We start from the raw sequence: 24,491 nt of genomic DNA on the forward strand, positions 1-24,491 counted from the left end.
ACGGTAATTTTCCTTTGAACTTAACATAAAAAAAATAATGATTAGGGAGATTAAAGTGTGTATATTGACAATCGCTACTTAAAAATTACTATTCCGCATAATAAACATAAAATGTCAAAAAACAAAATTAAAGTCCTATTTTTAATTTCGCGTGTTATTTTCCCATCCCCGCTCAGCTTTGTAACAGTCCCCTTACACGCATCAACTCCGGCAGGCAAAACAGTGTCAAATAGCTTGCTTCGATGCGATTAGATAACAGCCTTCGCAAGCGTGAAGTGGAAATACATTTATGTAAACAAACTCCGACGCCCCGAAAAATTTTAAGTCGTTTTCTCTGGCAAAGTGCTTTGGCTTGAGTTTTGATCTTTTGAAAGTTTATTCTCGGTTGGTATTCAGTCAATTTTCGTGAAATTTGATGATAATGTCCGAATTATAATGAACCCCAAAAGTGTGTCCCGGATTTTCGATTTTTCCTTATTTCTCGAGATAAAGCGACAACATTGAAAACTTTGCTCAAGAGTGCTACTTTCAAGTTTAAAAAATAATAATCCAAAAATAACGAATCGTTTAAATACAAATCCCGGACACCCTTCCTTAGTTCAAAATATGGGCAGATCACGTTCTCAGTATAAAAGAAGCGTGTTGATGAAAATGCGTCGTCCTATAAACTTATCTTGTAAAACGTCGCGGCGTGAAATGATAAGCTCCTGTTCTGTTCAATGCATATCTCAAATCACTGTTTATTAAGTTTTAAGAAAATGTATTCTTTTACTGGAATAGGGCGCATAATTTTAGTCTATCTCAGTTTGAATGAAAGCGCTAATTTTCCATCTGTGATACTTTAAACTTAAAGTATCACCTGCTTTAGATATCAAACGTTCACTACTCTTCGATGTCTTTTGCGTTTTTCTCTTTTGTCTTTTTCTACCTGGCAGTTAAGAGGAAATGGGTGTTTTCACAAGTCAGTGACATTTTTTTCAGTACACAGAACATTTAACTAAGTATTTAATTCATAGAAGAAACAAGAAAGTTCTTGTTAACAGACAAATTGACATATAAGGTTTTGCCTGACTCACGTACAAACTTGGAAATGACAAATTATGTAAGGAATCACAACTGCTGAACCTGTCATCTGACAGGAAACTTTCCATCAGTTGATCAAACAAAGCGGAACTTGGAAATTTCACCACACGTATTACTATTTACAAATATCTAACTTCCGCTACGCTACAGCGTCCCTTGTTTTTTACCGTTTGGCAGTTCAAGATAATACTTTTATAATGAAAAGGCATAACTTTAATCTAAAGGACGAGGACACTTCAATTTTGAAACGCTCTCAGTGTTTCACAACTCAACCCATGTGTCTCACCTGCTCCGCCTCCTTAGATAATTGCCATATCATGACCCTTGACCAATGCCACACTAGAAAATTATCACTCTGAATAATCATACTTTTTTTTTCTTATTGTTCTTTATTTATCGCTGCTGTTAGCTGACGCAAGGCATTCAGATGTTAAAAGTTCACTGGCCACTATCATGCTGTTCCTGCCTCTTTTAGTGTTTTTTCCTTTACTGCTTAACCTGATGTGTGCCATGCAAAACAGCACTCTCTATCGATCTCCAACAATCGAGCTTTCTTTCGGTAACTTTAAGCGCGACCCCTTCTATTACTTGTGGGCAGAGAAACTTTCATCATCCATGGTGAGAAATCAGGTGGACTGCGGTTTTCTTTGTGTTGGCGAACCAAATTGTTATTCGTTCAACATGGCAGCGTATCCTGACTCTAAAGGTCTTTATCTGTGTGAGTTATTGGCCACAGACAAGTACAGAGAAACTGACAAGTTCCATGCAAATGCTTCCTTCCATCACTACGGTCCGTTGGTAAGATTTCTCTATATGTTTGGTGATAAACACTCTTTGTAGTTCTTTGAATACAAACTGAATGATTCAAGGAATGTTTACTTTGTTTCTAGCCTCCGTGTGTACGCGCTCCTTGTAAGAACGGTGGTGTCTGTGTTCCTGAATATAAATGAAACTCCTTTCATTGTGACTGTAGACCAGGATTCTGCGGAACTCACTGCGAAATGGGAGGTATTGAATCTATCCTACTTTCTGTTGCATGAAGAACTGAAAAAAAAAACTCATACTGTTATTTTCAATCATCTGTTATAAATTGATGGTTTACCTATGTTCAACCTTGTGCTATAAAATTAAATGCATTCGAATTAGTCTATTTTACTGCTTTCCCGATAAACATACCTTAGTTTGTTTTTCCTTTAAAGTGCCTATGAAGAGAATTTTTTTGGTGTAAAATTTTAGCTTATCATATGTTCAAACCAATTCCGATAGAAGAAAAAATTTCAAATAACTTCAAACTCGGTTTTTCGGCCTTAAAGTGCTCTTGTTTTGTTTTAAAAGTGTTCCATGGACTGGTAACGAATGAGCGGGTTATGACGTAGAAAACTGTAAAAACTCTCTATTGCACAAATCCCTCACTTCTCCTGTAATTTTGTATCAGTCAGCGTTGAAATACTCTTGAAATAATTTCCGATAGCGATGTATACCTACCTTCACCAAACTCTACCGAGAGTTGATACATCGTACCCAATTAGTAAAGAAAAAATTGGAAGTTGCGAGAACGGTTCAGCCTTACGAAAGAGAACCACGTGCATGAAACGAAGATTTAGACGCAGACTGACAAAGGTTTCTCGCCTGCAGTGTTTAGGTCAAGATAAGAACAAAAAACTCCCGTTACTAAACGTTTAGTTGTTGCGTTTGGCGTTCTGTTTTCTATGGCGAAACCCATGTTAAAAATGTGTAGCTGTGTTCGTTTCTGTTGCCATAAAATTTTATTCCTTCGCATTAAGTGGGGCAAAGGTTCTCCTTGCTCAGTGCTCTAGTGTTTCGTCGCTGTAGAGTAATTCCCCAAGCAAACCAGAAGCTACTTTTAGGAAAGAACCAGCTGTATCATGAGGAACGATGACTTTTCGCCAAGAAGTCATCGGGCAGTTTCACTGCAAGTCGCTCCTTTCCTTAGAGATTGCAAAGGCAGAGGATATCGTCACCGAGCTGATCAAAAGGAAAAAGAATTAGTTTATAGAGATTCAAGTCAATCTCAAGTAGGGATTTTAATAGACAAAAACTCCTTTAGTTTAAGTGCAGCATTGCCATATGACCCATTTCGCTCAATGGCAAATAACTGACATCAGTGTTGTAAATGAATATTTCGTATGCATCGACTTTCGAACAGCACTTGGATTCGCTACCATCTAATTCAATAATATTTGTGTATATTTATTTATCTCGCCGGAAACCTAGGTTAGGAGAATACACAGCCCCTTCGAGCTTGTGTTTATGCCAGTATCCGCCAGAGGTTTCTCATTGCTCAGGCAACAGAGTATCGGTCAGCTCAGGAAAGGGCTTGAACTTGATTACAAATGATGTTTTCCTGTTATTGTAATACGATGGAAACACAATTATTAGGATTTTCATACGAGTAGAAAAGCATAAATGTAGTCATGTGGAAAGACAAGGAGTATGAGTACATCTCAAGCACGTGAAATAAAAAAAACAATAAGGAACTTACCATTCTTTGCTTGCAGCCGAAAAGAATGTTGAGCAATCGTGTGCGGTGTGGGAACAGGCATTCTTTTTAGCTAAATTTATTGGCTATCTTCCCCTGATTTAACAAGCGGTATGTGTTCGTAACAGCCGTTTTTGAAGCCGGTACGGAACATAAGGCCGACGACATTGAAAAGTAAAATCTCCTCGATGTCGACGATCGAGGAGCGTCCATTTTGGCCATACAGCTACATCCTTTGGAAATTAGTGTATAGAAATACCCAGTATATGTGTACTATTCTTGTAGCAAACATCTTTTAGCGCTCCAGCCACGCAATGCGTTCTTCCTTTCTTTACCATAGTTACCGACGTGTCTTCACAGTTTTCGTTTTGGCCGCGCGCTTGATGAAACACTTTTTGGTCGACAAATCGTAATTTCAAAGCGCAGAAAAATGGTCGAGGAGAACTTGCTAGGCGCAAAGGTCGATTTTTTATACTTTTAAACAGCTATCAGAAAATGCAAAAAATAAAATTTCGTGTACATGTCATAGACACTCTTTGTTAATCTTTTACTTCTAATTTTCTTGTGTTCTTTGTTGCTTTGTTATTTGTTTTTCAGGAAATCGAACTTGCAGTGACATCAAATACTGCAATCCTGAGGCTAAAAGTGGCTCTTATGTCATCGACCCTGATGGAGAGGGCGGAGTGAAACCATTTAAAGTCTTCTGTGACATGACTGACAAGGACGGGATAGGAGTGACAGTTATCAGTCACGACAGTGAAAACAGAACTCTGGTGGATGGGTTTGATGGCTGTGGTAGTTATTCGCGCAGTGTTACTTATAATGAAACCAGTCTAATTCAGCTAGCAAGCTTAACAGCTTCATCTTCTCACTGTGAGCAGTTTATTAAATACGAGTGCTATAATTCAAGGCTCCTTCTCAATGGTAACATGTACGGCTGGTGGGTATCACGTGATGACGCGGAGATGAATTACTGGGGTGGAGTCGACTCTGTTTACTTTAAATGTGCATGCGGTTTGACTGACACGTGCGTGGACATCAGTTACGGCTGCAACTGCGATAAGAACGATGGGAATTGGCGAGAGGACAGCGGTTTACTAACAAACAAGTCCAAGCTTCCCGTGATTCAAATGAGGTTTGGAGATACCGGTAACCATCGCGATGGCAAAGAAAAAGGACATCACACGCTTGGAAAACTTCAGTGTTATGGGCTTATCTACTTAGAAGTCACCAAGACTATATGTTGAACATTGATAATATTACTTGTACATTGTACTCCCTCTCTTAGATCTGAATTAAAATGGAGGTCCATGATAGTCAAGAGAAATGTAATGAATTGGTAATTGGATTGTAATGTAGTGAGAAAAGTGGAGAAATTCGTAATGTGTGATTTAAAGTATTTGAAAAAAAATTTAAGCGGATCTCATACTCAGTGTCACACTGTCCAACGGTTGGACCGCTGAAGTGTTTTGGACTCATTTAAGACTCAAATACAGGTCACGAACTTTTAATAGTTACTATAGTGATACTTGTATATCAAAATTCATTTGTTTTTAATAATAAACATTTCCCTTTTACCGCGTTTGAGAATTCCAAGAGACGTGAAAGCTGTTGCCTGCGGTGAAAAATCTGCCATCGTCTTACAAAACTCATACATGCTTCTAATTCGTCGAAATACATCTTTGATGTAATTTTTATGATGACACAATTTGTTAACCAAAGCAAAGGGGAGACGACCAAGCTGGAAGTTAGTCTGCTAAGAAAATCTTAAATTAAAGATTCAAAAGACTTTATAGTTGCAAACTTTCACCCCTTTTGGGTTCCAATAAAATATGCTAAATCTGAAAATGACTGTAAGTCTAGTATTAGCACTTGAATTCGAAGCCTAAGGTAGATAGTCATCTTTGTTACAATTTTTCTTTTTCCCTCTGTTTGGATTTTGCAAGTGATTAAATTATTTGTCTGAGACATTTCATCGGATAGAGCTGGATGACCTCTCGTTGGCGCCTTCTACATTTCAATACATGCACGCGAATTCTCAATACCACTTAACAACAAAATGTTATGTATTATTAAGGATTTAAAGTTGTGTGACCATTACAGTCCCCTTCAGGATAAATTATATTAATACTCACTGTTGCCTTCTCTCCCCCTACCCATGGAGCCTAAAAACGTTGTCAATCGTTTTATTCTTCAACTAATGGCCCACTCTTTAAATGCTCTGAAATACCCTTGAGCAGGATACGAAGTCGGTCCTGTTTTTATCCATCAGAAAAGGCAACTTAATCTGGCGACGCAAAGCAATGAAATGATCAGAAAATACGATCTCAGGGAAATCATGATTCTTTTAAGCCATCATGTAAATAAAGTTTCCTCGATATGTTTTTACTTTATGATCATTTCCGGTGAACTTTCAATATATATTGATAACGAAGCAACAAAGTGCATGTTGCTGCCACCGTTTTGTTTCAATATAGCACTTTGCATAAACTGTTGAGCAAAAAGTCTAAGCCTATTGATTTACGAGAGTATTCTGTTGAACTAACCATACATTTTTTGGCGACGATATTTACTTAGGTGTTCATATAAAAATTGCATTTTTTTTTTCAGTTTATACAGTTTCTCCTCTCGATTAACTTAATTTCAAAGATAAAGCGCATTCGGAATGAGAGATAAAAGAAACGCATAAAAATATAATATCATAGAATCAACTTTTCTAAACATGATACACAACGTGTCAAAATATCTGAATATTCGCCAAAGTCATGACGCCTTCTCCTTTATTGTATAACAGTGGATTGAATTAATTAGTGTTTCTGCAAGCCGGGGGCATTCCACATTTTGACGCTTAAACAAGTTTAGGCGCAATTAAATAATACCAGAGGTTGCAAGATCTTCCGACGATCTTTTGGTATATTGACTGAAGTTAAATAATTTTTTTGGTTCCTGATTGGTATCCTTCTAAACAGCTATCGCTGGTAAAACCCCCATTGTTCGTTCTCTCCAATGTATTTTCTGCCGACAAGGTGTCTTTAGCTGTTATTATAGTGCACTAACAGACCGTTGTTTTGCATCTCAGGCCTACATAAGGCGGAGAATATATTTTTTTATTCCAGTCGAGCAGAACAGGTGTAATTCAACGCTGTTTGCAGGCTTTTTTCAAAGTGCACCTGAAGTTATCCTAAGCGAGTCATCTGACCATTTCTCTTAAGTGAAATGTTATTCTTGGCTAGTTCTGTAACATGTTCGATAAACAACCTTCGCAAATGTAAGTTTACTTATTTGGATATCTTTTTTGAAACTTTTACCGGAAATATTTTTATGAGTAACTCTGCAATGTTTATATTTAAAACCAGTATAGTGTTCAATTGAAAATGCTAATAAACAGAGATGAAACGACTGACTTTTTTGCAAATAAAATACATAATCGAGGCTCGCGCGTTTTCCGATCTCCACATGTCAGACAGACATGACGTAGATGAATCTAAGAGGAAAACAACATTAGCTTCTTGTAGTTGGTACCAAGTTATAGTGTCAATTTATTTCATATATTGTTATCCTGGTGCGAGCCAAAATATAACCTCTTACAGAAATATGAATAGTTAATAGTATTTAAACCTATTTGTATAGAAGGCATCAATAGACATCGTTTCCTCAGTAAAAAAGAAAAAACAGTTTGAAAGCAATTCTTTTAAAAAAAAACTAAAAAAAGCATCAGGTTTGTCAAAAAGGAGAGGTTTATTCAGGAAAACTTTTTAAAATTTACTGTTCCACTTCTACTTCCCCTTTAGTAGAACTTTATCCCACTCATGGCACCTGCTTCATAGATGTGGCTATTAATTCTTAATTACTGACAAGCAATAATAAAGGACCTATTTTTTAATATGAATGTAAAGTCTGTGGTATCAAACAGCAATTCATTCCGGTGGTGAGAGTTCATCGGCCACCATCATACTGCTTCTGCCACTCTTGTTGTTTTTTCCTTCTTTGTTAGGATTGTTGTTTGCCACACAAAACAGCGCTCTCTATCGGTATCCAACAAGCGATCTTTTTTTCGGTTACATAAAGCGCGATGTCTTCCATTACTTATGGGCAGAGAAACTTTCATCATCCACGGTGAAAGATCAGTTGGACTGCGGTTTTCTTTGTCTTCGAGAGCCAAAGTGTCATTCGTTCAACATGGCAGCGTATCCCGACTCCAAAGGAGTTTATCTGTGTGAGTTATTGGCCACAGACAAGTACACAGAAACTGAAAAGTTCCATGCAAATGTTTCCTTCCATCACTACAGTCCATTGGTAAGATCTCTCCATATGTCTGGTGATAAAACACTCTTTGTAGTTTTTTTAATACAAACTGAATGATTCAAGTAATGTTTACTTTGTTTCTAGTTTCCATGTGAAAGCGCTCCTTGTAAGAACGGTGGTGTCTGTGTTCCTGAATATAAATGGGCTCCTTTCATTGTGACTGTAGACCAGGATTTTGCGGAACTCACTGCGAAAGGGGAGGTATTGAATCTGTCCTACTTTCTGTTGCATGAAGAAAAATTGAAAAAAAAAACTCATACTGTTATTTTCAATCATCTGTTATAAATTGATGGTTTACCTATGTTCAACCTTGTGCTATAAAATTAAATGCATTCGAATCAGTCTTTTGTCTTGCCTTCCCAATAAACATACCTTAATTGGTTTTTCCTTTAAAGTGCCTATGACAAGAATTTTTTTTTGCATAAGTATTTAGCTTATCATATGTTCAAACCAATTCCGATAAAAAAACAAAATTTCAAATAACTTCAAACTCGGTTTTTCGGGCCTTAAAGTGCTCTTATTTTGTGTTAAAAGTGTCCCGTGGACTGGTAACAAATTGGCGGGTTATGACGTAGAAAACTGTGAAAGCTCTCAGTGGACACTTGCAAATCTCTAACTTTTCTTGTAATTTTGTATCAGTCAACGTTGAAAAACTGTCCAATAGCGATGTATACCTACCTTCACCAAGCTCTACCGAGAGTTGATACATCGTACCCAATTAGTAAAGAAAAAATTGGAAGTTGCGAGAACGGTTCAGCCTTACGAAGGAGAACCATGTGTATCAAACGAAGATTTAGACGAAGACTGACAAAATGGTTTCTCGCATGCGGTGTTTAGGTCAAGACGAGAACAAAAAAAAACTCCCGATACTAAATGTTTAGTTGTTGCGTTTGGCGCTTTGTTTTCTACGGCGAAATCCATTTTTAAAATGGGTAGCTGTGTCCGTTTCGGTCGTCTTAAATTTTATTCCTTCGTACTAAGTGGGGCGAAGGTTCTCCTTGCTCAGTGCTCTAGTGTTTCGTTGCTGTAGAGTAATTCCCTTAGCAAACCAAAAGCTAACTTTTGACGAAAGAATCAGCTGTACCATGAGGCACGATGACTTTTCGCCGAGAAGTCATCAGGCAGTTTCACTGCAAGTTGCTTCTTTCCTTAGAGATTGCTGAGGCAGAGGCTATCGTCGTCGATCCGATCAAAAGGGAAAATAGTGAGTTTATATAGATTCAAGTCAATCTCAAATAAGGGTTTTAATAGAGAAAAACTCATTTAGTTTAAGCACAGCATTGCCATGTGATCCATTTCGCTCAATGGCAAATAACTGACATCAGTGTTGTAAGTTAATATTTCGTATGTATCGACTTTCGTACAGCATTTGGATTCGCTACCATCTAATTCAATAATATCTGTGTTTATTTATTTATCTCGTAGGAAACCTAGGTTGGGAGGATACACAGCCCTTTCGAGTTTGTGTTTATACCAGTATCCGCACCAGAGGTTTCTCATTGCTAAGGCAACAGGATATCGGTCAGCTCAGGAAAGGGCTTGAACTTGATTACAAATGATGTATTTCTGTTAATAGAACACGATGAAAACTGCAATTAGTAGGATTTTCATACGATTAGAAAAGCGTTAATGTACTCATGTGGAAAGACAAGGAGTATGAGTACATCTCAAGTACGTGAAATAAAGAAAACAATAAGGAGCTTACCATTCTTTGCTTGCAGCCGAAAAGAATGTTGAACAATCGTGTGCGGAAATTAGTGTATAGAAATACCCGGTATATGTGTATTATTCTTGTAGCTAACATCTTTTAACGCTCCGGCCATGCAATGCGTTCGTCCTTTCTTCCAGATTTCTCCTTTCTTTAACATAGTTGCCGTCGTGTCTTCACAGTTTTCTACGTCACAGCTATGTAATGTGATCGTTTTGGCGGCGCGCTTAATGAGAACACTTTTTGGCCGACAAATCGTAATTTCAAAGCGCAAAAAAATGGTCAAGGAGAACTTGCTAGGCGCAAAGGTCGATTATTTCTACTTTTAAACACAGCTATCAGAAAATGCAAAAAATATAATTTCGTGTACATGTCATAGGCACTTTATATTAAGATAAAAGAAATCTTTTACTTCTAAATTTCTAATGTTCTTTGTTGCTTTGTTATTTGTTTTTTAGGAAATCGAACTTGCAGTGACACTAAGTACTGCACTCCTGAGGCTAAAAGTGGCTCTTATGTCATCGACTCCTGATGGGGAGGGTGGAGAGAAACCTTTTAAAGTCTTCTGTGACATGGCTGACAAGGACGGTGTTGGAGTGACAGTTGTCAGTCACGACAGTGAAAACAGAACGCTGGTGGATGGATTTCAGGATCCCGGCAGTTATTCGTGCAATGTAACGTACCAGGGAACCAGTCTCCTTCAGCTGGCAAGTCTAACAGCTTCATCTGCTCACTGTGAGCAGTTTATAATGTACGAGTGCTATTACTCAAGGCTCTTTCGCGATGGTTACGGCTGGTGGGTATCACGTGATGGAGAAGAGATGAAGTACTGGGGAGGAGTGGATTCTGTCGATTACAAATGCGCATGCGGCTTAAACCATATATGTGCAAACCCTCAGTACGGATGTAACTGCGACAAATTTGACCAACAATGGCGAGAGGACGGTGGTTTACTTACTAACAAGTCTAGGCTTCCGGTGAAGCAACTGAGGTTTGAAGATACCGGCCATACAAGTAGTGATCAGGGATACCACACACTTGGAAAGTTCAAGTGTTTTGGACTTATATAGATCGTAACTGTATACCTGCTATTTGTAGACTCGCCTGTTATAGCGCTGTAAAGTAACATGCTATCTGTTATGATAGTTCGCTGCCTTATGCAAAGGGATTCCAGAATGTATAAATATCAGTAGGAAGGTTAAAATGTTTGGCGCATGTGTTTTAGCATATTAAGCATAGTTTTAGGCGCCGAAGAACACAATATTCGTTCTTGTTTATTTTGGCGATGTACTGGATCGATGATGTTTTTTATTTTGTTTCAAAAAAAAACATTCCATTCTGAAAACTCAACACCAAATTTTTAAAACAGCTCATGATTTAATTTGAAAAACTTCACCTGGCTGCGAGGACCTATGGCAAGGAAGAAAAATCCTTGTCATAAAAAAGAAGCTAATTAGTTATCATATAAAAGGACCTCTTATTGCAGCGTTTAGATCATCCCCGTTGAAGGCACTATATAGGCAGGAGTGTCAAAACGTTGGGTCTATGAATTGTAACTTCTTCGGTTACATTCATTAAATCTGTAAACCAGATTAGCATCAAACCATTTCTGATTGTCCACCTGGTTGCCGTGTGAACTTTAATATTTTTTACATTGTGGAAGGTCACAAACTTGCCTAATTTTGATCACGTGATTTCTTATACATATCGAAAAGCTCATTCATCTGAACCTAACATCGTAAGCCTGAGTCGTCTCAGGGTAAACGCGAGCTATTTCTCAAAAATAGCCAGCTTTTCTCTTCTCTTCTTGTTCTCGGCATGATGTTACCCAAATACAGAGTAGTAAGTGAACTTTTTTAGTGAATATTTTCTAATGAATTTTAAACAAACCTTTACCGTTTCTGGTTAATTATTGTCTGCCACAGTAGTTAAAATGTATGTATCTCACGCCCTGTGCAGATCACAGAGCTGCAATGCTCAAAGGGAATTTGTACATTCTACATTACGAATGTCATTTCTTGTTTTCGTAAGAGAAGGTTATAATGTTCTTTTCTATCGACATGTGCAATATCAAACCCGTCTATTCATTTTCGCGCAGCTCTGTTACCTACTTTATTTGACGTGGTACAAAATCAACGGACAATTATCAGCCAATAACCCCATGTTAACATTTGTCCGATTATTTCCGTCGAAAAGCAAGAAAGCCAACGTAAAAAGCCCAACAGTTTCACTTTCTCGACTTAATTACGTTAAAAGGGAGAAAAATGAACTTATTTTGTAGAGTCCACAGGTGTTGGGAATTAAAGGCTGATCTCAAATGCTGCCCTAGGAAGTACAAAAAAGATAACAAAACTTTGTTTTATACGCACGATACAAAAATTAATGAGAGGGTTATAAAATAAATATCCCCCCTTCTAGCTTGCTGGCATGTCGCCTGATAATGCCCTTGGCTGAGAGACAGCCTTCTCGTGTTTTTCCTTTAATAATAAGAGTGTCAATTCTAAGTACCAGTTTCTTCCTCACTCCTAAGGTCGTCAGGCAAGGTACTGGTGAATGTTTGGAGACGAAGGTGCGAAAGACTATAGAGGTCTAGGAATTTATTGGTCATCAACATGCACGAGTAAAACTGCTTGACGCCAGTGCTGTCAGCCGGGGCCATATCAACTTTGATGATCTCACTGGAGATATCAGCTGTGGAACGGACTTATGACGTACACATTACACTCATGATGTCGGATATAGGGGAGAGTGTGGGGTTCCGCTCCCCCACCATCAGGATTTTTTAACTACTTGCCTAAAAGCAAAATTATTTCAACGACAGGATCGCATATGAGTACTCAGCTTGAAGAAACTAAAGGTTATCATGTAGAGATATTCAGTACTTTGTAAAAACTAAAACAAATACAAAAAATTGTTTTCTGCATCGAAGTTTGGACTACCCCCTCCCCCTTCCCCCAAATATTGAAGATGAGAACCGTGGTAAATCCAGTAGAAGTGAGCGTTCCAAGATCGACGAGAAAAGGCACGATGATGCAAATCAATGAAATTCCGGGAAGTATCAAACTGTAGTAAATCCAGAACACAATTCTTATGGGAGGAGCCCACAATCTCAGAAAGGTTTCATCGATAAAGAAAATTGAAAAAAATGAAACTTCTCAAGCTTATTTTATAATTAACAAAATGTCATGATCTGTTCTTACACAGAGCAACATCTCTTTAATTAGAAAGCTCTACAAGTTTTAATACGAAGTGCGAAAGCTTAAGTTACAACAAAATGTATTGGACTGTTCTTTGAATAAAGCGACAGCTTTTTAATTACAAACTGCAAATGGTACTCATAAGAGCGAAAATAATATTCCGGGGTGCGACAGTAATTTCAAAGAGCGAAGATTATATTACAAAGTGCGACAACTTTTTTATTAGAAAGCGAGGTAAGTGTACTTATAAAGTGCGATAGTAATTGCAAGGGCGATGATTATTGCGACAGGAAGTTAAACAGGTGAAACACATCAACATACTCCAAGACAACGAAACTTTCCTAAACGGGTGAGGAGATCAAATAGTTAAGATGGACCAATCTAGCAACCAAAATAACCCAACTTTTTTACGAAGGAGGCTTTCGTATTTCAATACTATTATGAACGATGGCTTTTGTCTGACGTACACGTTTCTCACGTAAAACGTTTATTCCATTCATATACGTTAATGAAGTATTATTTTAAACATAAGCTCATGTTTCACGATACTGAGATAGTCTTGGCTCTCGTGGATTTGCATTTAGATCGATGTAGTGAATTGTATACGGTAATTTTCCTTTAAACTTAACATAAAAAAATAATGATTAGGGAGATTAAAGTGGGTGTATTGACAGCCGTCACTTAAAAATTACTATTCCGCATAATAGACATAAAATGTCAAAAAACAAAATTAAAGTCCTATTTTTAATTTCTCGTGTTATTTTCCCATTCCCGCTCAGCTTTGTAACAGCCCCCCAGCACGCATCAACGCCGACAGGCTAAACAGCGTCAAATAGCTTGCTTCAATGTGATCGGATAACAGCCTTCACAAGCGTGAAGTGGAAATACATTTATGTAAACAAACTCCGACGCCCCGAAAAATTTTAAGTCGTTTTCTCTGGCAAAGTGCTTTGGCTTAAGTTTTGATCTTTGGAAAGTTTATTGTTGGCTGGTATTCAGTCAATTTTCGTGAAATTTGATGATAATGTCAGAATTATAATGAACCCCAAAAGTGTGTCCCGGATTTTCGATTTTTCCTTATTTCTCGAGATATGGCGACTACATTGAAAACTTTGCTCAAGAGTGCTACTTTCAAGTTTAAAAGATAATAATCCAAAAATAACGAATCGTAAAAATACAAATCCCGGACACCCTTTCCAAGTTCAAAATATATGCAGATCACGTTCCGATATAAAAGAAACGTGTTGATTAAAATGCGTCGTCCTATAAACTTATCTTGTAAAGCGTCGCGGCGTGAGAGAATAAGCTCCCGTTCTGTTCATTGCATATCTCAAATTACTCTTTATTAAGTTTTAAGAAAATGTATTCTTTTACTAGAATAGGGCGCATAATTTTAGGCTATCTCAGTTTGAATAAAAGCGCTAATTTTCCATCTGTGATACTTTAAGCTCAAAGTATCACCTGCTTTAGATATCAAACGTTCACCACTCTTCGATGTCTTTTGCGTTTTTCTCCTTTGTCTTTTTCCGCCTGGCAGTTAAGAGAAAATGGGTTTTTTTCACAAGTGAGTGACATTTTTTCAGTACACAGAACATTTAACTAAGTATTTAATTCATAGAAGAAACAAGAAAGTTCTTGTTAACGGACAAATTGACATATAAGGTTTCGCCTGACTCACTTACAAACTTGGAAATGACAAATTAAGTAAAGAACCACAACCGCTGAACCTGTCATGTGACAGGAAACTTTCCATTAGTTGATCAAACAAAGCGGAACTTGGAAATTTCACCACACGTAAAACTTTCTACAAATATCTAACTTCCGCCACGCTACTGCGTCCCTTGTCTTTTACCGTTTGGCAGTTCAAGATAATACTTTTAAATTTTGTAGCGCTCTCAGTGTTTCACAACTCAACCCATCTGTTTCACCTGCTCCTCCTCCTTAGATAATTGCCATATCATGACCCTTAATAAATGCCATACTAGAAAATTACCACTCTGAATAATTATATATTTTTTTTCTTTTTGTTCTTTATTTATCGCTGCTTTTAGCTGACGCAAGGCATTCAGGTGTTAAAAGTTCACTGGCCACTATCATGCTGCTCCTGCCTCTCTTAGTGTCTTTTCCTTTACTGTTTAACTTGATGTTTGCCATGCAAAACAGCGCTCTCTATCGATATCCAACAGGCCGTGCTTCGTTTGGTAAATTCAAGTGCGACCCTTTCTATTTCTTATGGGAAGAGAAACTTACATCGTCCATGGTGGAAGATAACTTGGACTGCACTTTCCTTTGTGTCGGTGAACCAAAGTGCTATTCGTTCAACATAGCAGTGTATCCTGACTCCAAAGGTCTTTATCTGTGTGAGTTATTGGCCACAGACAAGTACAGAGAGGCTGAAAAGTTTCATGCAAATGCTACCTTCCATCACTGCAGTCTGTTGGTAAGATCTCTTCATATATTTGGTGCTTAACACTCTTCGTATTTCTTTAAATAGAAACTGGATGATTCAAGGAATGTTCACTTTGTTTCTAGTCTCCATGTGAAAGCGCTCCTTGTAAGAACGGAGGTGTCTGTGTTCCTGAATATGAAAGGAACTCCTATCATTGTGAATGTAAGCCTGTATTTTGCGGAACTCACTGCAAACGCTACAAATGTGGAGGTATTGAATTTAGTCTTTTACTGTTGCATGTGGTAGAACTGGAAGAGTCACATACTGTCATAAACCACTATTCTTGTATGTATATGGTTTACCTCTTTTCAACTTTTGGCTATGAATTCAATTCAAATCGGTCTATTGTACTTCTTTTCCCTAATAAACATTCCCCAAGTATATTTCCCGTAAAGAGAAAATAAATTTCGTGTTCATGTCAGGCACTTTATATTAAGATAAATGAAATCTTTTACTTCTAAACTTCTTATGTTCTTTGTTGCTTTGTTATTTGTTTTTCAGGGAATCGAACTTGCAGTGACATCAAATACTGCTATCCTGAGGCTAAAAGTGGCTCATATGTCATCGACCCTGATGGAGAGGGCGGAGTGAAACCATTTAAAGTCTTCTGTGACATGACTGACAAGGGCGGGATAGGAGTGACAGTTGTCAGTCACGACAGTGAAAACAGAACACTGGTGGACGGGTTTGATGGCCGTGGTAGTTATTGGCGTAATGTTACTTATAATGAAACCAGTCTAATTCAGCTAGCAAACTTAACTGCTTCATCTTCTCACTGTGAGCAGTTTATCAAATACGAGTGCAATCATTCAGTGCTCCTTTTCGATGGTGACATGCACGGCTGGTGGGTATCACGTGATGACGAGAAGATGAATTACTGGGGTGGAGTAAACTCTGTTCCCTTTAAATGTGCATGCGGTTTGAATAACACGTGCGCGGACAGACGTTACGGCTGCAACTGCGATGAGAATGATTTCTATTGGCGAGAGGACAGCGGTTTACTAACGGACAAGTCCAAGCTTCCCGTGATTCGAATGAGGTTTGGAGATACTGGTGTTGATGAAACAGGATATCACACGCTCGGAAAACTGGAGTGTTATGGACTCATCTAGAATTCACATTTAAAAGACAACTTGAACATTGTATTCCCTTAGTCAGACCTGAAGAAAATGGAGGTCCATGATAGTTAAGAGAAATGTAGTGAATTGGTTATTTGATTGTAATGTAGTAAGAAAAATGGAGAAATTCATAAAATGTGTTGTTAAAAGTATTTTCAAAAAATTGTTACCGAATGTCATACTTAGTGTTAGACTGCTCAAGTGTTTTGGACTCATTTAAGACTGAAGTACAGGTAATTAACTTTAAGTAGTTGCTATGGTGATACTTGTGTGCAAAACTAATTTGTTTTTAATTAACATTTCCCTTTTACCGCGTTTGAGAATTCCAAGAGACTTGAAAGCTGTTGCCCGTGGTGAAAAATCTGCCATCATTTTACAAAACTCATACATGCTTCAAATTCGTTGGAATATATCTTTGATGTAATTTGATGACACAATTTGTTAACCAAAGCAAAAGGGAGACGACCAAGCTGGAAGTTAGTCTGCCAAGGAAATCTTAAACAAAAGATTCTAAAGACGTCAAGTTGCAAACTTTCACCCCTATTTGAATCCAATAAATACGCTCAGTTTGAAAATGACTGTAAGTCTTATATTAGCACTTGAATTCGAAGCCTACATTAGATAGTCATCTTTGTTATAATGGCCTGATTATTCTTAAAAGCAACTATATTTCGGTTTTATTTCCCTCTGTTTGGATTTTGCAAGTGATTAAATTATTTGGCTAAGACATTTTATTAGACCGAGCTCGATGACCTCTCGTTGGCGCCTTCTGCGTTTCAATATGTGCTCGCGAATTCTCAATACCACTAAACAACAAAATGTTATGTATTGTGTTAAGGATTTAAAGATCTGTGACCATGACAGTCACCTTCAGGACAAATTAAATCAATACTCTTTGTCACCTTCACTCCCCCTACCCATGGAGCTTGAAAATGCAATCAATCGTTTTATTTTTCGAGTAATATGAAATGGCTCTTCGAATGCTCTGAAATACCCTTTAAGTTTCTTCGATATGTTTTTATTCTATGATCATTTCCGATGAAGTTTGGAGGGTATAGGGGGGGTCATTAGGGAATCAGTAGGGTGGGTGGGTGGGTCTAATTTGTCAAAGCGAAATTAATGATTTTGACGAATTTTCGCCATTTTCGTTATTGTATGCATTTCTCTGCACATATCTTAATTAGTAAATCGTTGGAGGTCTTTAAAATTCAGTTTACTTTGTCAGAGAAAGACTGAGTAGGTGTAAACAAAATTTGTGACTCGTGCTAAATCAACAACAAACTTAAAGGGATTTTAACTGGTAATAAACGTCAGCTGTCAAAGGTACTAACATCGTCAACCGTCATTAGCCCCAAGATTTAAACCTCAAGAGTCAAAATTGGGAAAAAAATCAACTTTACTTTGAAAAGTCTTGTAACTCTAAATTACCTCCTTATACAAGAAATTAGCTAGTTTCCATCAGAGTGGATTTGGAATATTAATTGATAACGAACCAACAAAGTACATGTCATTATTAAATATATTTATGCATATAGCTGCCAATGTTTTGTTTCAATAAAGCCCTTGCAATAAACTGTTAAGCAAAATTTCTAAACCTACTGATTTATGAAAGTATTCTGCTGAATTAGCCATACAGTTTTTGGCGATAATATTTACTTAGGTGTTACTTAGGTGAAAAAATATATTTTGTTTTAAGTCTATGTAATTTCTCCTTTCAGTTATCTTAATTTCAAAAATGAAGCGCATTCGGAAGGAGAGATAAAAAGTAACGTATTACATCAACTTTTCTAAACATGAGACATAACGTAATCCTAAACAAGTAATCTGTTAATGTTATTCTTTGCTAATGCTGTAACATGTTCACTAAACAACATTCGCAAATATATATAAGTTTTCTTATCTGGATATTATTTTGAAACTTTTACAGGAAATATTTAATGAGTAATTGCACAATGTTTATATTTGAAACCAGTATATTGTTTCATTGAAAATGTTAGTATACAGAGAAGAAACGACTGACATTTTTTGCAAACAAAATACATAATCGAGGCTCGCGCGTTTTCCGATCCACGTAAAGGATTTCCCAACATTTTCAAGACATGACTTTAATAAATTTCTTCAATTTCTTTGTGCTGAACTTGTTCCAATTTAAAATGATTATTATTTATTAATTAGATTAGCTCCTTTTAAGTCACTAAGAGTAAACCTGCTCAGTATCTCTTTATGATCAGAGAATCCATCCGGTAAATAGAACATCGCAACTTTTTTCTACTAACTGCGGGAGGTAATGAAAGATTAGTTTGATATTTGGTGTTTTTAATTTTGCTAAAAAAAAATTAAAAATTAGAAATGAATCGTTTTCTCTTTCTCAAAAAGCTTCCTAAGAGAAAAGTGTCTTGGCATGATAAAATAATAAAATATTAAATAAACAGCTGCTCCACCTAAAAAGAAGAAACTTGTGGTCGGTGCCAATTTATGATCTCAATTTATTTCATATATTGTTATCCTGGTGCGAGCCAAAACATAACTTCTTAAAGCAAACCTGCAGCTAACAGGGACATGTGAAGAAGTAAGTAGAAACTTATTTTCAAGTTTGTTGTAGAATAGGGAGCAGAGTACCAAAAATCCCCTTAAAATTAACAAAAAATTGGTTCAAACCAATATAATAAATCATTAGCATGGCCAGAGTTAATAGATATTGAAATGAATATTTTAACCTTTTTAAACCCGTTGTATAGAAGGTATTAATTGACATTGTCCCCTCAATAGAAAAAAAAAACAGTTTGAAAGCAATTCTTGTTAAAAAAAAAAAAAAACTAAAAAGTATCATGCAGGTTTGTCAAGGAGAGTTTTATTTAAGATGACTTTATAAAACTTACTGTTACACCTCTACTTCCCCTATAGTAGAAGTTTATCCCACTCATGGCACCTGCTTCATAGATGTGGCTACTAATTCTTAATTACCGACAGGCAATTATAAAGGACCTATTTTTCATTTGCATGTAAGTGTTCGGTATCATACATCAGCTCATTCCGGTGGTGAGAGTTCATCGGCCACTGTCATGCTGCTTCTGCCACTCTTGTTGTTTTTTCCTTCATTGTTAGGATTGTTGTTTGCCACACAAAACAGCGCTCTCTATCAATATCCAACAGGCCGTGCTTCGTTTGGTAAATTCAAGTGCGACCCTTTCTATTTCTTATGGGAAGAGAAACTTACATCGTCCATGGTGGAAGATAAGTTGGACTGCACTTTCCTTTGTGTTGGTGAACCAAATTGTTATTCGTTCAACATAGCAGCGTATCTTGACTCCAACGGTCTTTATCTGTGTGAGTTATTGGCCACAGACAAGTACAGAGAGGCTGAAAAGGTTCATGCAAATGCTACCTTCCATCACTGCAGTCCGTTGGTAAGATCTCTTCATATATTTGGTGCTTAACACTATTCGTATTTCTTTAAATACAAACTGAATGATTCAAGGAATGTTTACTTTGTTTCTAGTCTCAATGTGAAAGCGCTCCTTGTAAGGACAGTGGTGTCTGTGTTCCTGAATATAAATGGAACTCCTATCATTGTGAATGTAAGCCTGGATTCTGCGAAACTCACTGCAAACGCTGTAAACGTAGAGGTATTGAATTTAGTCTTTTACTGTTGCTGTTAACTGGAAGAAACACATACTGTCATAAACCACTATTCTTGTATGTATATGGTTTACTTCTTTTCAACTTTTGGCTATGAATTCAATTCAAATCGGTTTATTGTACCTCTTTTCCCCGATAAACATTCCCCAAGTATATTTCCCATAAAGAGAAAATAAATTTTGTGTTCATGTCAGGCACTTTATATTAAGATAAATGAAATCTTTTACTTCTAAACTTCTTATGTTCTTTGTTGCTTTGTTATTTGTTTTTTAGGAAATCGAACTTGCAGTGACATCAAATACTGCAATCCTGAGGCTAAAAGTGGCTCTTATGTCATCGACCCCCATGGAGAGGGTGGAGTGAAACCATTTAAAGTCTTCTGTAACATGACTGACAAGGACGGGATAGGAGTGACAGTTGTCAGTCACAACAGTGAAAGCAGAACACTGGTGGATGGGTTTGAAGCCCCTGGTAGTTATTGGCGTAATGTTACTTATGATGAAACCAGTCTAATTCAGCTAGCAAGCTAAACAGCTTTATCTTCTCACTGTGAGCAGTTTATTAAATACGAGTGCTATAATTCAAGGCTCCTTCTCAATGGTAGGATGTTCGGCTGGTGGTTATCGCGTGATGACGAGAAGATGAAGTACTGGGGTGGAGTCAACTCTGTTCAACATGATCTCGACACCAAAATAACGATTATCGTTATTTCTAAATTGGCCCTGAAATAACGAATATCATAATTTCAGTGCATGTCTGAGACCTTCGGGCTCGAAGCTTGGGAACTAGTATTCAGGGAAAGATAAAATGGCGGCTTACGGCGGCGAAGGAAATCTCAGTAGTTTAATATTTTAGCGTGAAAAGGCTTGGGTGTTGTGATCTGGTTCTCAAGTAAAAAAAAAATCACGGTCTGCAATGGCCCTACCACCTTTTGAACAACAAGAAAACATTGAAACGGTGGTAAAAAGCAGCAAGTTTCGAAGTCTAAACGAAAGATGGGTAAGCTGAGTTTCAGTCAAATATCATGACATTTGGGATGTAATTTCGATACCGAATAAATAGTTCTACATGGTTACACACGTATAGGATTCTGTTGTGTTCACGTGAAGGCCATTTCAGCCATTCCTGCCACTTGTAAGTGGTAGGAAATAAAAGATATGTATAGTTGTTTCGTATTGAAGCCCTGTGAAATCACAAATTTGATTTATTTCTTCTTTGTTTTAGGTGGTCATTATCCATTACTTTTGGAAGTCGATGCTGATGAGAAAGAAAAAATGTTTATGATTATTTCTTCTCTCGAACATTTTACTATTTAAGTACCAAATAATCTTGATACTGAAGACCATTGCATTCTATTATGAAAAATTTACCCCTGATTGCTTTGTCAACATGTATGATGTAATATACCTTGTGATTTGTGGGATTTTCACATGTAAACTAGAAATACCTGAAGAGGGTAATGATGTACTTAATGCAAAGTGTTTTGGTACAAAGTCTGCTTTGCTGTAATCTACCTGAAGGTGCTTTTTATATGCTAGTAACACTTGCACAGCCCAGTCAAAATGTTCTTTAGTAGTAGACAAGCTGGCTGTTGTAATTATAGGCCAAACCTCATCCAGAAAAGCAGTCTGAAAGGTGTGAAGTCAGTGGAAGATACATCGTAGGTGGCCAAATTGCAGGCTGTCAGCCCATTTTGAGTGAGTAGTTAAACTCAAGATCGGCTATTTTAACTAATTTTATTGAGAGCCAAATCCTGCAAGGCTTATATTCAGTATTAATTTGAAGTGTTACTTTTATGTTTCTTATTTTGCAGTAAGTGGGCTTGTTGTGGCCATTTTTCTCTCAAACATTTTTTTCAGCTTAGTCAAAACGTTTTTTAGAAGTAGGCAAGCTGGCTATAGTAATAGAAGGTAGAGACCAAACCTTGTCCAGACTAGACGCCTAACAAATGTTCTGTGTGGACAGCCAAATCCCTGGTTACCGGCACATTTTGACTAGGCTATTTGTTATTTAGCTACTAAGTAATCTTATTATTAAAGATTACTGCATTCCTTTTTAATAATTTGCTGCCAATTGTATGCTGTATATAGCTTATGATTTGTGTGATTTTCAAGAGTAAATTAGAAATACCTGAAGATGGTAATGATGTACTAGATAACATACTTGATGCAAAGCAATTTTGGCACAAAGTGTATGCCTTGTCCTCAGGTGATTTTAACATGCTAATAAGATTTGTTATTCAAATAATATACATCAGCTGGAATGGGAATATTGAAAGAAAAATAATAATATTTAACCATAACAAGTTTTGGTTTTATGTCCAAATTAAGCACATAGTTGAAGATCACTGCACTGATCAGGCCCCGAAGGCCAAAAAAGTGCTGTCTGCTGTTAGTTTAATTTTTGTCATTTCTATTGATTTATTTCATTTATCAATGTTTCTTTGAGTTATAATTCATTGACCTCTTTCAATAGTGCAGGTTTGCTCATGTAACCTAATCCCACATGTATGTATGTACAATCTCAGTTGAAATTTTGAGTGGCAGGCAAGCTGGCAATAGTAATAGGCAGCAGAGGCCAAATCTTGTCCTGAATAGAAGGCTGACATGTGTGAAATTGGCAGCTATTTCATTGTAGGTGGCCAAATTGTTGGCTGCAGCACATTTTGACCTGGCTGATTGTGTGTGTTATGTATGTGTTCTTCTTTTTAGGTGTTAAACAGGTCAAAGTACCGAAAAAAACCTCTGTGATAACTTGGTAGTCTAAGATGTAAAAATTTTTAATAATAAGGTAAAGCTTGATCATTCTTAAGAGCTTGTATCTGTTCTAAAAGTTTTGGGGAGAGTTAGGGGAGCATTATTTATACAAATGTATTTAAAAAGTAACAAAAAAATAAAAAGAACTAGGGCAAAATCCCAATTTGCTTTAAAAGTTTATTTTATTAAGAGCATAATTCTGGATATAGCTTGGGATTTGTGTGATTTTCACAAATTGTTAGGTTGTTATGTAAACTTAATTTACAGGAACCTTGTTAATTTTCAGCTTCAAGAACAAGTACATAATTCCAGGAAAAGCTTGAAGCTTGAAAAATTGACTTATGAAACTGGAACAGATGTCATGAGATTTGTACAATAGGTCGGCCTGGGAGGGACCAAGAATTAAAGAATTCATTGATTCTCTTACACCTTTTGTCTGCATAGTGTGCTTCTGTAGAGCTTAGTTATTGCTGTAGAAAACGTTTTTGGAGGGCCCTTGAGATCACTCACTTTTGAGCTAGTTGCCCCTAGGGAAGAGGATATCTGTACTTATTATCTCCCTTGGGGGGGGGGGGGGGGTGAAGGGTTAAAGACTGATTCTTCTCCAGTAGCCACAAGTACCCCTGCATATGGAAATTTTGAACACTATTAAAGGGCTAGTACCCTCATTTCATACTTTAATTTCTAATTTAGTGTAAGTTATGACAAATAATGAATGTAAATTCATCTTGGTTGTACAGGTTATATCCAGCAGTCCTTAAAAAAAATAAAAAGGTATTTTTCTGAATTAAAAAAAAAGTGTTCTTGCTTCAAAGTAAGTGCATGATATGTCATTCAATTAATGCTCTAGCAAAGTTTTTGTTTGAAATGCCAAAATCAACTTCATGAATAAGGAAAAAAAAAAGGCAATAAGCAAATGTTCTTCTGTATCCTTTATGTCAATTTGGGCTGAAAAACACGTTTTTTTTCCTTTTGCAAAAGTTAGCTTATTTCACGACCAAAAACGATGCAAACAAGCTTAAACGTTATGTTTTCAGCAAAACTGCGATAGAATCTGCGAAAAAACAATTGAGACAAGCTAACACACAGTGTTCTCAGTAAAATTTGGGCAAACAAAACCTTAAAAACCAAAAAAAAAAATTGCGCTGACTTACCCATTTTTTGCCAAGATAACTGCCAAAACACTGAAAACTAGCTTGAAACTACATGTTTTTCACAAGATCGCGACGAAATCTGTCTAAAAACTCCAAAATACGGCAGAAATGTACGATTTTTGCAAAATTTTTCGCTAAAGTTGACAAAAACACTCAATTCGACTGAAAAACACGTTTGTTTTTTTTGCAAAAATAAGCTTATTTCAGTTTTAAAAACGCTGCAAAAAATGTTCTCAGCGAAATAGTTTAAGAGTCTGTGGGAAAACACAAAAACCAAGCTTAAACCCAGTGTAAATTGATAAAAAGGCCCGAATTGCGCATTTTGGCAGTTATTTTGGCAAAAAATGGTATATTTTGATTTCAAGCAAACTTTCAAGTAGTTGTTAAAGTTTAGAGCCAAACACAATACCAAAAAAAAAAAATTGGATGTTTTCAGAAAAAATTGTAACCCTCAGCCTAATCATAATCCCACCCTACCCAAGCCCTAACTCTAACTCTAGCTGCGAGCTATCCTAACCCTAACCCTAACCCCGGGTTAGGGTTAGGGCTCGGGTTAAGAACGGAACTTTTCACTCCAGTCAA

The 24,491-nt window shown here is 36.9% G+C and overlaps 4 protein-coding genes across 5 annotated transcripts; all 4 read left to right on the plus strand.

Annotated features, from left to right (window-relative positions):
- The first annotated feature begins 4,187 nt into the window (after positions 1 to 4,187).
- On the plus strand, positions 4,188 to 5,434 carry LOC149049361 (neurexin-4-like). Its single transcript, XM_089200731.1, has one exon. It carries the CDS (start codon positions 4,294 to 4,296, stop codon positions 4,828 to 4,830), a length of 537 nt encoding a protein of 178 aa, XP_089056857.1. The 5' UTR covers positions 4,188 to 4,293; the 3' UTR covers positions 4,831 to 5,434.
- Positions 5,435 to 6,993: 1,559 nt separating this feature from the next.
- LOC149049362 (neurexin-4-like) lies at positions 6,994 to 11,447 on the plus strand. 2 transcript variants are annotated; one of them, XM_089200734.1, is made up of 3 exons: positions 6,994 to 7,879; positions 7,973 to 8,089; positions 10,055 to 11,447. In XM_089200734.1, exons 1-3 carry the CDS (start codon positions 7,763 to 7,765, stop codon positions 10,664 to 10,666), a joined length of 846 nt encoding a protein of 281 aa, XP_089056860.1. In that variant the 5' UTR covers positions 6,994 to 7,762; the 3' UTR covers positions 10,667 to 11,447. The 2 variants fall into 2 exon arrangements, with proteins under 2 accessions (XP_089056860.1, XP_089056861.1); XM_089200735.1 differs by lacking the exon at positions 6,994 to 7,879 and having other exon boundaries at positions 9,314 to 11,447.
- Positions 11,448 to 14,772: 3,325 nt separating this feature from the next.
- On the plus strand, positions 14,773 to 16,935 carry LOC113665079 (contactin-associated protein-like 2). The gene is made up of 3 exons (XM_089200733.1): positions 14,773 to 15,233; positions 15,326 to 15,452; positions 15,744 to 16,935. Exons 1-3 carry the CDS (start codon positions 14,889 to 14,891, stop codon positions 16,352 to 16,354), a joined length of 1,083 nt encoding a protein of 360 aa, XP_089056859.1. The 5' UTR covers positions 14,773 to 14,888; the 3' UTR covers positions 16,355 to 16,935.
- A 1,868-nt stretch (positions 16,936 to 18,803) lies between these two features.
- On the plus strand, positions 18,804 to 20,529 carry LOC113665080 (neurexin-4). Its single transcript, XM_089199611.1, has 4 exons — positions 18,804 to 18,929; positions 19,466 to 19,767; positions 19,860 to 19,986; positions 20,273 to 20,529. The coding sequence occupies exons 2-4, from the start codon at positions 19,585 to 19,587 to the stop codon at positions 20,527 to 20,529; spliced, it is 567 nt and encodes a 188-aa protein (XP_089055737.1). The 5' UTR covers positions 18,804 to 18,929; positions 19,466 to 19,584.
- Positions 20,530 to 24,491: the final 3,962 nt, after the last annotated feature.

Source organism: Pocillopora damicornis, chromosome 3 (genome assembly GCF_964200805.1).
Source record: "Pocillopora damicornis chromosome 3, jaPocDami1.2, whole genome shotgun sequence".
Taxonomy (NCBI): domain Eukaryota; kingdom Metazoa; phylum Cnidaria; class Anthozoa; order Scleractinia; family Pocilloporidae; genus Pocillopora; species Pocillopora damicornis.

Coding starts and splice junctions, on each gene's coding strand:
- LOC113665080 (XM_089199611.1), top strand. CDS start 19,585: ATGGTGGAAGATAAGTTGGACTGCACTTTCCTTTGTGTTGGTGAACCA. Junction 19,768..19,859: donor TCCATCACTGCAGTCCGTTG/GTAAGATCTCTT, acceptor CTTTGTTTCTAG/TCTCAATGTGAAAGCGCTCC. Junction 19,987..20,272: donor CAAACGCTGTAAACGTAGAG/GTATTGAATTTA, acceptor TTTGTTTTTTAG/GAAATCGAACTTGCAGTGAC.
- LOC149049362 (XM_089200734.1), top strand. CDS start 7,763: ATGGCAGCGTATCCCGACTCCAAAGGAGTTTATCTGTGTGAGTTATTG. Junction 7,880..7,972: donor TCCATCACTACAGTCCATTG/GTAAGATCTCTC, acceptor CTTTGTTTCTAG/TTTCCATGTGAAAGCGCTCC. Junction 8,090..10,054: donor AACTCACTGCGAAAGGGGAG/GTATTGAATCTG, acceptor TTTGTTTTTTAG/GAAATCGAACTTGCAGTGAC.
- LOC113665079 (XM_089200733.1), top strand. CDS start 14,889: ATGCTGCTCCTGCCTCTCTTAGTGTCTTTTCCTTTACTGTTTAACTTG. Junction 15,234..15,325: donor TCCATCACTGCAGTCTGTTG/GTAAGATCTCTT, acceptor CTTTGTTTCTAG/TCTCCATGTGAAAGCGCTCC. Junction 15,453..15,743: donor CAAACGCTACAAATGTGGAG/GTATTGAATTTA, acceptor TTTGTTTTTCAG/GGAATCGAACTTGCAGTGAC.
- LOC149049361 (XM_089200731.1), top strand. CDS start 4,294: ATGACTGACAAGGACGGGATAGGAGTGACAGTTATCAGTCACGACAGT.